The sequence below is a fragment of the Syngnathus scovelli genome, chromosome 6, assembly GCF_024217435.2.
Source record: "Syngnathus scovelli strain Florida chromosome 6, RoL_Ssco_1.2, whole genome shotgun sequence".
NCBI lineage: Eukaryota > Metazoa > Chordata > Actinopteri > Syngnathiformes > Syngnathidae > Syngnathus > Syngnathus scovelli.
The window spans coordinates 12,296,038-12,311,322 of record NC_090852.1 but is presented as its reverse complement, the minus strand read 5'-3'; the positions used below and the strand labels follow the sequence as shown (position 1 = coordinate 12,311,322).

At 39.7% G+C, this 15,285-nt stretch overlaps 1 protein-coding gene across 1 annotated transcript in view; it reads left to right on the top strand.

The window, feature by feature from the left end:
- The first annotated feature begins 2,334 nt into the window (after positions 1-2,334).
- ldlrad3 (low density lipoprotein receptor class A domain containing 3) overlaps positions 2,335-15,285 on the top strand; it is a 42,125-nt gene continuing 29,174 nt past the window's right edge. Inside the window, exons 1-2 of the mRNA XM_049722923.2 lie at positions 2,335-2,667; positions 13,140-13,286. Coding sequence (XP_049578880.1) covers positions 2,625-2,667; positions 13,140-13,286 — 190 coding nt within the window. The 5' untranslated portion in view covers positions 2,335-2,624. The remainder of the gene's footprint in view (positions 2,668-13,139; positions 13,287-15,285) is intronic.

The window sequence follows — 15,285 nt, the reverse complement described above, 5'->3', positions numbered from 1 at the left end:
CATGACTTGCATTACTGCCACCCCTGCCTCATTTTATCCTCTCATTAGATAAAGCAAAGAACTTTAATTGCAATTGAGGAAAAAAAAAAGCACTGTCATTTTAACAATGAAGACGTAAAAGAAAAATATCATACCAGCAGACTACCCCTCTAGAAAGTTTAACACATGTCAATTTTGCATTTACTTTAACGTAAGATAAGTTCACGCCTCGATCTGATTCTTTTGCCCGATTTGTAACTGATTCGACTGCAACCATCTGGGTCGCTTTCCTACATGGTCCTGGATCGGATACGTATCGGATTTTTTACAATGAAACTGCCGGCTGAACGGCCGGGTTGCAAATATTCAACCTTCGATGTCATCATGCGCTCCGAGCAGGCGGGTGAGGAGGGCTTGGGAGGGGGATTGGCTATTTGATTGATCGTGAATCTGCATATTTGCTTTGACTTATATATATATTACTTTCATTTAAACTCACTTAAAACATGAAGAAGCATAAAGTGGACATTTGTCGTGATAGTAGAAGTTAAATCGTGCAGAAGTTAGTTCAATAATGTTAGTAGAAGTTCAAATCATGTTGACACTTCATTGTTACAGCTGTAGGTGTTGTATTCATTGCGGGCAATAATGACGTGTCATCATCTTTTCAAAAAGCCTCGCCTCATTTTTGTGCAGTACTCAGAATTTTTTTTTTTTCTTATCTGTGTTGCCCATTATTTTGTGTTGTATTTTTTTGGGCATCTTATCTGCTTCTTTATTATCTTTCTCCGCATCCACCTTCTTGGCCTCTGGCTTTCTCATACAATTCTCCTTCCTAACTGCTTTGCGTGTTGTTTTCGCCACACCCACCCACACAAGTTCTCTTTGCAACCTCTGAGACAAACAGTACAGCCTTATACTTCTCACGTCATCTCAGACTCAATTTCAAGTTCCTTCTCAATGCCAGCTCTCACCAAGGGGCCAAGTCATGCTTATTTGTTGCATGTTGCGAGTTTGTGAAATATGGTCTCTAATTTGATTTCATATTAGTGTTTAATGTTCCTCTAATGAGTCAATTTGTTGGCACGCATCATATTAGGACTTTACTGTTTAGATAAAACCCTACCCTAATCGATGGGCATCAATTAACACCGTCCTATGCAAATGAAGCCTTGTCACTTTGTGCTTTTAGTCTACAGCTTGGTTGTACGGGGTCCTTAAAAATATTAGTGACACATTCTAGTGGATCCAAAAGCTCAAAAAGTGATCCGTTCACCCGCTTATTCTACCTATTGTATTGTGGAGTTGGAACCTATCCTATTGGGTTAAAGACAGATTATACCCTGGACTAATCACTACCTTGACTAATCACTTATGAAGTGTTTTTAAACAGCGTATTAAATGTGAATCATTCTACATGAAGTATACAAAAGTCAGTTGCGTGAACCAATGGGTATGCATATAGTTGCATATGTCTGAAGATAAATGACTGTGATTTTATTGGCTAACGATCATATCTCCACAAAAGATGATTTGATGCAGTTTTCGATACGTAGGGTGCAAAACGATTTAACAATGGATGGACGGACGGACGAATTTGTATGTATGTCACGTTTGTGTGCAGTTTTTAGTTCTGTTATTTTGTTTTTTAATTTACTGTTGTGTTCAGTTATTTATTGTTGTGTTTTGCTCTTCAGGGCCACTGCAAGTCTCACATAACATATGGGGAATTTTGATTTGGGAAGTTTCACTGTATTAGTGACCCCTTGTTCTTCAAAAAGTTTCTCATTCTCTTTTATCGAAGACCTTTTGTCAACAGCTGATTTTATTTGCAATTTGTGTTGAGCAGACTTGCCTCTGCTGTCATCTGCTCTGGCAATAGTCGAAATATTCATGTCTGCCAGCCACAGAGTTTTTAAAACCAATTCCAGAACTCACTATTAACACCCGTCAAAATGTACTGAAATACCTGAGGCCCTTTGGACAACATACTCCTGCAGATAACCAACCTGCAGATAACCTCACCTGCTGTAACTGTCCCCCAGAGTCTATCTGCCTCGCAGAATCAAGCATGAGGTTTTTTTTTAGGTGTGTGTGTGTGTCGGGGGGGGTGCGATGACATGGCCATCCTAGGGAGTTTGGGACTGCTTGAGTTATTATTTAATTTATTATACGTTTAATGTCATGTTTTATCATACTCAAGGGAACAATATGTTCTTGCCACAGAATGTAAAGCTTTACTTTTGGTGAAAAACATATTTGTGAAATGTAATTTTGGGGCGGCTGGCGGTCCCCCCCAGCCGAACCGCAGTTTTGGCACCACCATCCCAGAAGGCCGACCCCTGCAGCCGGCTTGCTGTCTCCGCCTCTCAACAACAACACAGAAGCGACCTCAGCCTGCCAGCTTCTACCCCGAACCCCCGTCCACGTTCAGCCTGCCCCCACCTCGCCCCCGACCGAACGCCATTACTTCAAGTCAACGCGAACATGTCCACGAAATGCGCAAAATGTTCTCTTTAACTCGGACAGCGGTGAAGTAGTTCCACTTCCAAAGTCTGACAGGCAGGAGTTAGCGTCGCCGGCGAAGTTTTTCCACTCCGGGTTTTGTTCAAAAAGATCAGCTCTGAGGGCAAAGGAGCACGCGTATGATGTGGATCTGGTACATTCTACTCGGCTCGAGAACAGTTGGTAAGTTTTTGAAATCTAAAACGTCAACAAATAGTGTGAGATGCGTGGGGAAGGGAGGGGGGGGGGGGGGTGTGAAGAGGAGGGAGCGACGTGGTGGTGTAGTATCTCTCCAGCCACAAGCTGGAGAACTGTTTTATTCCCATCGAGAATCAGAATGCGCGTTAGCGAATTGTTTAATATGAGTTTGTCGGTCCTTCAGTATGCGTGACGAGTGACAAGCGTGTTGTTAAAGCCACACTCCACGCTTTCCATCCTTGTGCGCAATTGAATTTAATCCTACGAGGGCAGCTCGCTAAGCGGCGAAGCCAATAACAAACTGTTCCCCGGGCGGGCCATGGCAGCCGGGCCCCATGCAGCCTTTTGCACAACTCATGCAGGAAGCTTCACCACAATTCATAACGGGACCATTGGCGCTCGACTGTATTTGGGCACTTCCTCCAATGGCAAAAGTTGTCGCTATGTTGCAGAACAGAGTCAAGGGTAAACGGAGGACCAATTTAACTGTTTTTGTACATAAATATATATATATATTTACTAAAGTATTTTAGGTACTTGGTGCAACAAAATTGCATACTGAGAAGGAAGAAAATGTATACAATAGCTACACTACATTGGCTGTAGTCTTCTTGTTAAATTGGGCTTGCATTGCTGTATATCCAATCTGTCATTTGATTTGGCAGATGACATCTGATATCTGTTCGATTTTTATCCACATTTATAAGAGTCCAGAATGCAATATGAGAATATCCAATGGCACTATTTTTCCCTTTATGCTGGCCATGATGCATATTCAGATTGTGCCTCCAGAGAGCAAAACATTGGAATTGTGTCATTTGAGCCATGCAGCGTAAATCCAACCATAGTGACAACATCCCCTTCGTGCTATAAATGTGACTATTGTCTTTTACACAGTCCGACATTCACTGATGCTGGCTCAACCAAGCCACCAGTACAAATGTCATTAATAAATGTAATAAAGTCAACACGGGCTTGCATTTTTAATTGTCGCATTTTGAGATTTCAGCCACTTGCTGTGCATGTTAGATCGTCCTCATTCACTGGCACAGTGTGTACTCTGAACATGTGCATTTTGGTCACTGAGTCTGTATGTTTCATAATTTCCTCCCACAAATAGCCATGTAAATATAATTATGAATTTAATTTAGCATTATTTTAAATCAGGGGCAGTGCCGATTCTGGCAGGGCTGTCACAGCTTAGCTCATAGTGGCCCTCACCCAAAAACACTCTGTTTTAATATTGCTTTGGCTGGGGAAACTACGAGGCTGTCAATATGGAAATAAACAGTAGGAAATAAATAATTGAAAATGATAAATGTTACATACTGTGTAACTGGCCTGTGTTGATGCTCCCTCCCATTGCTTTAAATGAGGGTAAACTTCCCATTACTCCATTTGCCCCTGTCAGCAATTAGTTTTCTGATTTAATGATTGATCAACCTCTAATCTAACATATACAATATGTATAATACGGGCTATGGCTTGATGCTTAGCTTTTTAAATATCCAGCAGATGTTTTTTGGTTTTTTTACAATGTTGTGTACTCTACTATTTGGCCATATGTGGTTCTATATACTGGTACGTATATGACTTTGATTTGTCACCAAACTTTTGCCACGTAAAGTGACTAAAATCTCCAGTAAAAGCAAACTGATTTAGAGTAGGTTGTGCTACGGCTAATGATGAATTGAAGTTACACAAGAATGTCAGAATTTGTACCTCCAAGTGTGAATTTGATTCTCCTTTCTTACCGAAGTCGCACATCCAACTCGGCAAGGCAGACAAATCCTTCAAGCTCGACATAGAATTAATTTGTATCAGAATTATGTATTACAATCAGCAGCGTAAAACCTTGATCTGAACCCCACCTACTTATAATAATTACAAATTATTATTAATATTATTATGAAAACACAGGTAAATAAAGTTGTATTGAGTTGACGCTTCCAGGACTTTTTTGGCGTGCTGTCAGCTTAAATGACTTTATATTGTATGCAAATCTTCTACGAGTCTGATGAAAGTAGTTTCGCAGACCTAACTTGAGAGTTGCACAGCTCCAAACATCCATGAAATCAGTGTATTTCTGTTTAATCATCGTAAACATATTTTACATAGTACATTATAATCAATTCTTAACAATTACTGTGACGTACCACTCACCTTGCTTCCTCATGCGATTGTAAATATCTGCAGTGAAACTATTTTTATTTGAAAATATACTAGGCCTGTTCTGCTGTTTTGCTCACTTTTGAAGGAGATCAGATGAGACAAGATGAATTGTCTGACAAAATACCAATTTGGTTTGCGGTTTCTTGATTTATTATCTGTAAGATACAAATTAGGGTCTGGGCACAAAGGACTTGTATTCTCTTCACTAACTTGATATTTCCTTCAAGACAGTTTGCGAGCCATTGTGAAACCCCCCACCCCCGACACACACAATCACTCAATTCTCTGTAATATCAGACACCCTTTGCATGGGACTGAGATGAGCAAAAGATTGGACCTCCATACGGTGTAGGACGGAGGACTTCACCAGATCCTTCATTCCTGATGCTTCGTTAATGATCACAATTGGTCATGATTTGCGTGTGTATGTGTATTAACTTGGGCGTTGACTGTATTTTTTTGTTGTTTACTAGTATGTCTCTCAGCCCGCCATTCCATATTTATTGAATTTGGTAAACTCTTCTTTCACATACGGTTTGAGTGTCTGACAGTGGATGCATCGCCCCAATATCAGTCTAAAATAAACTGTCTGCAGCTTAAGTGCCTTCCGTGGCATCCGTGATACAGCAACAAAATAGCAAATGACTGCTGCTGATAGGGACAGCAGGCTGTCCAGCTGTCACTCCGCCTGGGCAGCAAAAACAACACCGGGAGGGGACAAATACAGTGTCCTTCTTCTCTCTTTGAGTGCATGTTTAATGAAGATAAAGGGCAGAAACCAAAGCATTTAAGCTGAGCAAACTGGAGCTAATGTGCTGTAGTAAGAATAAAAGCAGCTCCACCTCATTAACACCAATGTCACCGCATTTTTCTAGACTCTACTAGTCTTTACAAAGTTAAAAAGACGGTTTGGTTTGGCTTTTTTGTGCTAATGCACTGAAAATGAGCATGAGCTGCTTGCTTTAGGAGTTGGTCCATTTGCAGAGGTACTGTATCATGTATGTATGTATCTTAGCAGAAATATATTTTTTAAGCAAGAATAGGTTATCCGTTAGATGCAATTTATCAAACAAACAAAAGTCTATTTTATCTTTTCTGTTTTATCTTTCCATATTTGCTTTTGTTTTTAACTGCTCAAAGCATGCATCCATCTTCTTGCTTATCGTGAGTTTTTGTGGCTTCATAGTAGATATGTCTACACTTCAGTTTAACGTCCAGATAAAATGTTTGTAATTATTAAAGTGGACAAGAATATAGCTGCAAATAGGATGTAAGTGAGATTTGCCAATGATGTAGGGAAATGATGGAGGGACTATAGTTGGCCTCAGTAGGGTATGGTTACAACATGAACATTTCATCTAGAAAACACAAACCTTGTGTGCAGGTTTGGTCATGAACTTTTCTGGATGTATGAATGGGGGAATATAAGGAGGAACACCAGTGTTGATAAAAGCAGTAAAGTATAGAAAGTCCACTCCATTTCCCGTGTAGCATTCCTACGCTGTAAAATAAAGAAAAGACTGACATACTGACCCTCACAAAAAAAAAAAATCTGCAAAACAGTGAGGCTGCAATAGGTGAACTGCAATTCCAACAAACCCTTGCTGTATGAATCATTTCGAACATGTTACGATACAAAAAAATTAACTTTGATACTATACCCACACAAAGTTACCTTGATACCGATCTTAAAACGGTACCTCGACAAAGGCTTTATAACCTCTATGCTGATTCGGACACATCATTTGCCCAGTTGGACGTTAAGAATTCACTTCGGTCAGCAAGGTGCTTGGCCCGATTGGAGGTGTTCCCAACTCAAGCCACGGTAGTTTTACAGCAAGCCTTACAGATAGGTTTGCCATGTCGGTCGCTATGTCATGGGTCTTGGCAAAAACGTTGCGCATGACATTTCGCTGGTCATGCTTTTCAACAAGGAGCAGATGGGCGACAGCGAGCGCTTCTCTGATTGAAGGCATCTTCCTTCCCAGGAAGAAGCGTGCCAGGAACTTAAAGACGTTTCCCACATGTCAGTAGACAGGCCGCTTTGTGCGTATGTATACTTGCTTTTAAGACAGAATTGGCAAGCTGTTTTTTTTTCTTTTTAAATACCGTTTCAAAAATATTAATGGTATCAAGCCGGTTTTGATGCCGAAATATCACGGTACTATACTGGTACCGGTATACCTTGTAACACTAGTAATGTATAAAATGAAGTCCAGGGATAATGGTGACCTCACCACAAGTTTTCCTGCCTTTATACCCATGACAGCTACAGCTTCATTGTTAGTTTCTGATGTCATAGCTTTGTTGGGACATGGTGGCCATCTACCAACCATTTAGAATGCATTCCATCGAGACCATTCCTAGTAGCATGACGTATGTTTATAAAAAAACAAACAAACAAAAACCACATTTGAACATTCAGTGTTTTTCTGAGCCCACTGCAAACATTTCACATTATGAAATTGGTTAAAAGGGGACCAAATTACATTTTATGTGTGACTGCAAGCCTTTTGGGGATCGTCCATTGGCAGATTCTTTGGAGTGCAGACAGCAGCAGCTTCAAATTCCTGATTGCATAAGTAGCTTTTTAACAGCTGCTCTCTAATACAATGTATCTGCTTCACTGAAGTGTCGCTTAATTTAGTATGACTTAATGCTTTCGGCGTCACACAATCTATGAACAAATTATCTTGGAATACTCAATTTCCCCCGAAGATCAATAAAGTATCAATCTCCTTAAATTATTTCTCTAAAATAAAACTCACCTTAGAAACTGCTGAAACTTGTTTGTCCATATTATTAATTTAAATGGACAAGAGAAAAAAAACGTGCAAAGATTTCCCCAATTAAACACAATGAGTTTTTTTTAACTTCAGTTTAGAGCACTGTAGTAGCTTGACATACCTAAATATATAACCAGGACTTTATTCGAGAGAAAAAAAAAACACACAAAACACTGTCTAATGTATTGTCATAATAACACATTTCATTGTTATTCTAACTCCGCTTAATCATAATGCACAATGATATTGTCTTGGTGGGCTGTATTTAGTATTAGTGACAAATTGGTTGCTAAACATATTTTGATATTTAAATGCACTCATAGTCTAGCATAAAACCTTTCAGTAAATATCTACAGTTTCCATACATTTGTAAATTTGCAATCAGCATGTTATCTGCAGAGCCTGTGATTGGGTCAAAATCAGTCAAGCAATTACACATCATATTTCACCGTCATGGGGTTCTCATCCGTACCGTGTCGGCTCTGGGTCAGGAGCTCATCTGCCCGGAAGGAACAGCATAGCAACTGATTACGACGGCTTATGATAGATTCTTCCTTGACTGACCTCTGCAGCCAGTCAGATATTCTTCACTGCGCCTGCTCATACTCAAACATTGATGTATTAAAATGGGAAATACTAGACATGCGCAAGTAGAACAGTTTTCATAATTATGCATATTTAAAACTTGAGTTTGGAATCTACCTTCACACAGGGTCAAACGCAGATGGTATGCTTTTCCTGTGCATATGAAAATACACAGTGCATTGTGCAACAATGCAGCGTCATTACCTCTCAAAGTGTTTGCATTTCTTTTAAAAATAGTGGCGCTCAAGACTTCAAACAAAATGATCACATATCGCTGGCATCCAGCAGAATCCTTGTATGTATCTCCAAAGTCATCACATTTCAGGAAACGCCAAAAATGTCAGGTTTGTTCAACCATTACATTATTTATAATGTGCTTTTGCGACGGCTTTGGTCTTAACAAAGCGTTTTCCAAAAACATAAAATAACACTACAGTAAATCGTATCCTAACAAGTATATTTTTTCTTTTGACTTATACACAAGTATATAATTGAATATACATATATAATTAAATTGCAGTAGCAACACCAATATTATCAAAGTAGTGCTGCTGTTAGGTACAGCCTTTTTTAAAGTAAAGACACGTAAACACATCCATACCTGCTTGTTTTTATTTTAAAATATTTTTGTGAAATTCATTCATTTATTCATCATCAGAACAGTTTATTATCAAGGTTTATGCTGGAGCCTATCCCACTAGACTTTGCACGGTAGGCGTAAAATATTCTTTTAAAATTATATTTAAAAAGAAAACCGGTTTTGCTCGGCACTTCTTGTTGCCGACAAATTTATTTACAACCAGACTCATTGCCAGTCTTTACCTCATATAAAACTGCAGGATATGAGTTGCTCCAGACGACTAATCAGCATGCATGGTCAGGTTTTCTGGCGCGGTGCTGAACAAAAATATTGAAATAAGGGTTAAGATTTGAGCAACTTAAACATGACGAGAGAACCACCCCTGCAAGACATGCTACATGACGTCAATAGACACATAAACAGGAATCAAGTTTTTCTGTTTACCTGCTCTTTGGACTTTGTTTTCAAACAAAGAATTACGTGCCAATAAAAACACTGTCAACAGTTTTCATTTTGCAAAGACAAATTAACTTTAACCTCGCGTCTCAGCCAGAGACGCTCATAGGATTCAGGTAGAAATAGAATTTTCTGTGACCCCATAGCTCTAACTGTCATTACCAAAAGATCAAATTTACTACCTATGACTCTCATGACATTTCTCAGCCTATTAATGTCTTTGCTTGTCACGTCGGTTCTGTGTCTGAGATGGCCTTTTACAGACGGCACGTGGATTTTAATCTTTGGGCAATGACCTTTAGTTACATCATCTCTCAGAGAACTCTGTTTAAAAGCTGTCTAGTGGTAGCTACCTTTTAAACCAGGCTCTTCATTTAGTTACTTGAGGACTGACAATTGAATGCCTGACTGAATTATAAATAAAATAAAAACTGTGGTCAAATCCTTTTTTTGCTGAATGCTTCTCTCTCTTAGTTGATTCTTCTTTCACCATTGCTTGCTTGCTTAGTAGATGTGGTTAATGTCTTGGGATTTCGAACATCTGTAGTGAGTCTTTGGCCTGGCTATACAATTGGGAGTCAATTAATTGCTAGTTTGTAGCCCGGAAGACAGACAAAGGGGGCCTATTTCGTCTTCTTTAATGCATCGCTTTTTGTGCCAAAGATTATTCCTCTTTTTCCCTTTTAACAAATATTCATCTTATAATTCATTCTGGATTTAAAATGCTCAAAAGAAATAAAGGGGGACTTTAATTCAGTTCAAATTGTTTCACATCTCAATAAATTAAATAGATTTCTGATTATGTAGCATAGTTGGATGAGAACAAAATAATGTAATGATAAGAATGAATGATTACATTTTTTACCCAGTAAGGAATGGATTCATAATCAAAGGGGAATAAATAGATTGCCGTGTGATTTAACAGGGTGATCTAGCCTTTATTCATTTTCAACAGTGCTTACTAATCCTGTCGCAGGATCCTGGAGCCTACTCCACCTGTCTTCGGGTGAAAGTTGGGCTACTCCCTGAACTTGTTGCCAGTCAGGCACAGGGGACATATAGAGACAAACAACCATTTACAATCACCGAGCGGTGACTGAACTCACACAAGTCAGGTGAGTGTACTGGTACACCATCAATGACTTGCTGATCTAATATATATGAAACTCAGTCGTGTGTGAGGCCTCCATGTTCTTCTATGCACTGCCTACATCGCTTTGGCATGACAGATGGTCTCCCGAGACAAGATCAAGGGATCAGTCAGCTCCTGGACTGTCTGTGGTGCAACATGGTGGCAGTGAATACAATGATGGAAGTTATCCCAGAGGTGCTATATTAGATTCCAGTTTCATCAAAAGCCTTCATTATCCAGGAGATGCTGACACACACTTGTCACATGAGGCATTGTCTTGAACCAGAAACAACTCACTGCGCCCGCAGATCTGTGGCAATTAATTTGTGATGAATGAGTTCTAAAAATGTTCGTTCATATGATTCTTCAGAAAATACCTGTTGTTTAATATGTAGATGCCGTTCCCATGCGCAGGGGTGCTAATGGGTCGGGGGGGAAGTCGCTTTGGATTCACCCACTGGGTCTGAGGATCCTAATAGCAGTTGATATACAGTAGTTCTGGCTAGCAATTGGAAGTTTGGCCCTCATGTAACCATCACAGACCTGCTGCAAAATAGCTTACGTAGCATGTTGCAGTGAAAAAAACATTCTCAACAGCACTCTAGATTCTCTCATTTTCCATATGTTCGTTGGGAAACTGCTCTCATCTGTCTAGAGAGAGATAAACCTTCATAGCCACAGAGCATATGGTTGTTCCAATTAGTAAGAGCTTCACCACTCGGATGAGAAGTAGAGATGTAGTGTGTTCAATATCCAAGGAATCAGCCAGAAAGGACAGAGGGAAAATGTGTGCCCCCACCAATTGCAAAACCATTTATAAAGTCTAAAAGGGGATGTTTTTCAAATTGCCTTTTCTTTCCATCCCTTGCCCGTGTCATTAGCACAATGGGTGAGACGGATTCACATTTGTATTGCTTTGAACCGGGCTGGTGATTTATTTATCTTTGTTATTGACCTGGAGTTTCATGATTATACTTTTTTCTGTTGCCGCTGTCCTGTGTCAGTGAGATTGTAGCCCAAATAACTGAGAAATCATAATATTTCAGGGAAGATGCATGTTTTTGGATTGTAGACATTGCTTGCTAGCTAACTGCACATTGTAGTGGTGGACATTGGCAAAGTTATTATCAATTTTTATTTTATTTTTTTTATTTCACTTAAACCCAACAAAATATCACCACTTGGAGTACGACACTGAACATGTAAAACCCCACCCTGTAGGATATAGTCATGATCATGGGCATATAATGTTCTTGTCGCCTTGGTAATAAACAAGCCGCAAATTCGCCGGTAGTCATAATTAACAGAGCCCTTGCTCTCCGCAGGGCCAATGTTATGTTTGTAAGGTACATTAACTATTAATGAATCACACTGATTTGCGGAACGTTAATTTTACCTTGTTTGGGGAACTCCGTGACACACTGGGTGTCTTTGGTGGAGAGTAAGGCCCATGTTACAATAATTAAATGCCACAATACTCATCTTGTTTTTAATCTGAAATCCTCCCACACTTTTCCCCCACAGTTAACCGAATAGCTTCACTTCCACCTTTGACTTTATGTCTTGTTTTGGTAGTGATGTAAGGACGAGCCTTGGTAGGCTGCTGCCATTTTCAAGTACATGAATGGCGACATCACTCCACATTTACGTCAAGACAGCGAATGCGCTGATCGGACACATCCCAAACTATTCCGATTAAACGTTTCGTTTAAGGTTTGTTCAAATTGGCAAAATGATTATACCGCCCCTGTGATTCCAGATTACATTTCACTTGGATTCTGCTTTTTTCATGTCCACTGAACCATTATTATGCTGTAATTTCATTCATTTCGTCATTTGGTCATTATCCGAATGAACCGCTTATCCTGACAAGGGTCACAGTTGTGCTGGAGCCTATCCCTTGCAGCCTTTAGGCGGTAGGCTGGTTATACCTAGAACCGGTCACCAGTCAATCGCAGGGCACTCATAGACAAACAACCATTCACACTGACAATCACACCTAGGGACAAATAGGAGTCGTCAATCAGACTATCATGCATGTTTTTTGGAATGTGGGTTAGGGTTAGGGTACCCAGCGGAAATCCACATAGGCACAGGGAGAACATGCAAAATCACAGGAAGGCCGGAGATGGAATTGAACCCTGTAGTTTTGTCATTTGGATTCATTCAAATCGGACTACAAGGCTCTATGTAAACCTGGCTATTGTGAAGTGTCCAGGTCAAGGCTCACCCACTTGTTTATGGTTTATTTTCAGGTGATCTTGATGTAAGAAAAGGCTTACTCTTGCACATTTTTGCAATTAGATTCAGTTATGCCCATAGGTCACTAATGGCGTCAAAACCCAAATCTATTGGCAGCGGGCAGAGCTCCTGAGTCATTTAAGTGCATTGAAGCTGGCCAGCCCTACACCCATTTTCAGCAGAACAGCATAATACTATCCCCTGGTCAGTGTGACACTCATTATTACTTGCACCGTGGTGTCAGACCTCAGCTAAAAGGCCATGTTTCACATTTATGCCTATTAAGCACAGTAAAATGTTCCAGACAATGCCCCAGTGTATAAATATGTGCCTTGTTGTTTGCTAAAATCACACTTTTTCACATAATAGATATTAATAACAGTATTTAGCCTTGACTATGGGGTTGAATATGCCATAAATACTAATTAAATCCACCTTGCAGGTAATTTTCTTTCTAGAATGGTTGTCAGTTTCAATTTTCTTGTGTCTGCTCTTTTGTTTTCAGAGAGCCAGCTGCTTCCAGGGAATAACTTCACCACAGAGTGCAACATCCCTGGAAATTTCATGTGTGGAGATGGGAAGTGTGTCCCTGGAGGGTGGCAATGTGATGGATTGCCCGATTGCTTCGACAGGAGTGACGAGAGAGGCTGCCGTAAGACCACTTTGTTTGATTGATCATGGTCTTGTCAATCCTGGCCCTCAAGAAAGGAATTCTTGCTGACATTTTTTAATATACCAAATTTAGACCACATTGTGGTGAATTAGTAACAATAGATGGGAATACGGCTGAATATGAGTGAGCATCTTCTGTGTGTGAGATCCTGGTAATCTACCCAGGACGTAGCTCATATCTTGACTAAAATCTCCCGGATAGGCTCTGGATCCCTCCAACCCTGCACGTGCCGGCGGTATTGTGTATGGATCCCGCCACATGCTCCCACCGACTATAGCCTCCTAAAGCCCACTACATCGATGATGAAGAGTGACTTGTGATCAGGCTTACTAGCCTGAAAAAATGGAACTCATACGGATATATTTTTCTGCTTCACAAAGTTGTTAATTTTAGTTGAATTTATCAACTGACGTCATAGTTTTAGCTTCTAGTATACTGTGGTGTGTGTTTTCAATGAGAAAGTCGCGACTGTCCCCTCGAGATTTGTTTTGCACAGCTCATTTAATTAGGATAAATTGAAATTAAATTACAAAAAAACTTGTTAGATATTACACAGGATGCAGTTCAGAAGAAATGAGTGTGAAACATGAAATCTCAGAAACACAAAATATAGACGAGGCATCATTACATTACACTCACTACTCAGTTTGGATGAGGCTTGTCACTATCTACCATTTTTCAAATGTATTGTTCTATTGATTACCCCTTCAATCCATTAATAAATCTATAAAAGAACCACATCAATAGTAATAATTCAACACTGTACACAAAAGTCTAGTGTGTCTCCAGCCATAAGGTTTCACAACACCAAACCAACGTGTACTTTTTTAGATATTTATACCAGCAGATACAATGACACACAAACATCTTCTCATTTGTCGAATTTAAATCCATGGATAGATGTTTGTCAATTTAGTTTTATAGCTAAATGTGTGTATGCAGCTTTAAAAATAAATACAGGATCAATGTAGATCAAATATTTTTCTGCTGCATATCTTGTAAACATTTTGGCCATGTAAATCAAAGGAAATTGGATCATCCATATGAATTCCATAACATTTTAAGACATGTTAATATGTCTAATTTACAGACTTTTCTAACAAAGGTTAAAAAAAAAAAAATCCACAAAGTGTCTAAATAACAGGGATCGAGAAAATAGATTCTGACAGAGGAGTAAGTATTAAAGCTGACTGAGCCTACCGAGCCTGAGCCAGGATTACGTACCCTCTTTGCCGTTGTCTGGGTAGGGCATAAACTGGCAAGAAAGGAGAAATGAAAAGCATAGGCAACCAGCGTCAAAGGGCGTGAGTCAAAATGTAAAGAGAGCGTATCAAAAGGAGACACCAAGGTCATTGGTTGAGACTGACATAAAAAAATAGTTGCGGTAACAATTTTGTTTAATGACACCACTTTTGCTAATCAACACATCTTTCACCCATGTCATGGCTTTACCAGAGAGCTGCTGAAGTACGGTTCCTTTTTTTGTCATTTTGTGCGCCGTTGTGTTTGTGCATGCCACGTCCGGCCTTCATCATAAGTGGGAGGGACTGTCTTCCGATTGATCAATGCCCAAGAACGAATCAAAGGACGACATAGTAGGACATGTCACACTTTGCAGCGAGTAAGCTTGATTTATTTGTGTGCTGCAACAAATTTAGAAGCATCGCACTTGAATTTTTGAATCTAAATAAAATGGAGGCTTACAGTGTATGTATGACACATGGACACATTTAAAACATTTTCAAGACAGTGATATGTTTACAGTTTTTTAAACCTCGAGTCTGAAAATAACCCTGACCTTCTTGCTAATACAGTGAGTCAGATACTTTATTGATTGATTTTCCACCTTTACCAGTGTTGAGCAAAGTCAGAGGGATCTTTGAAATCCTGTTTTGCTCAAACACTGTGCTCCTTTCCTTTGTGTTAGTCTCTTCAGTCCTTCTACAGCATGCCTCTCCCCCCGCTATCAATCATGCAT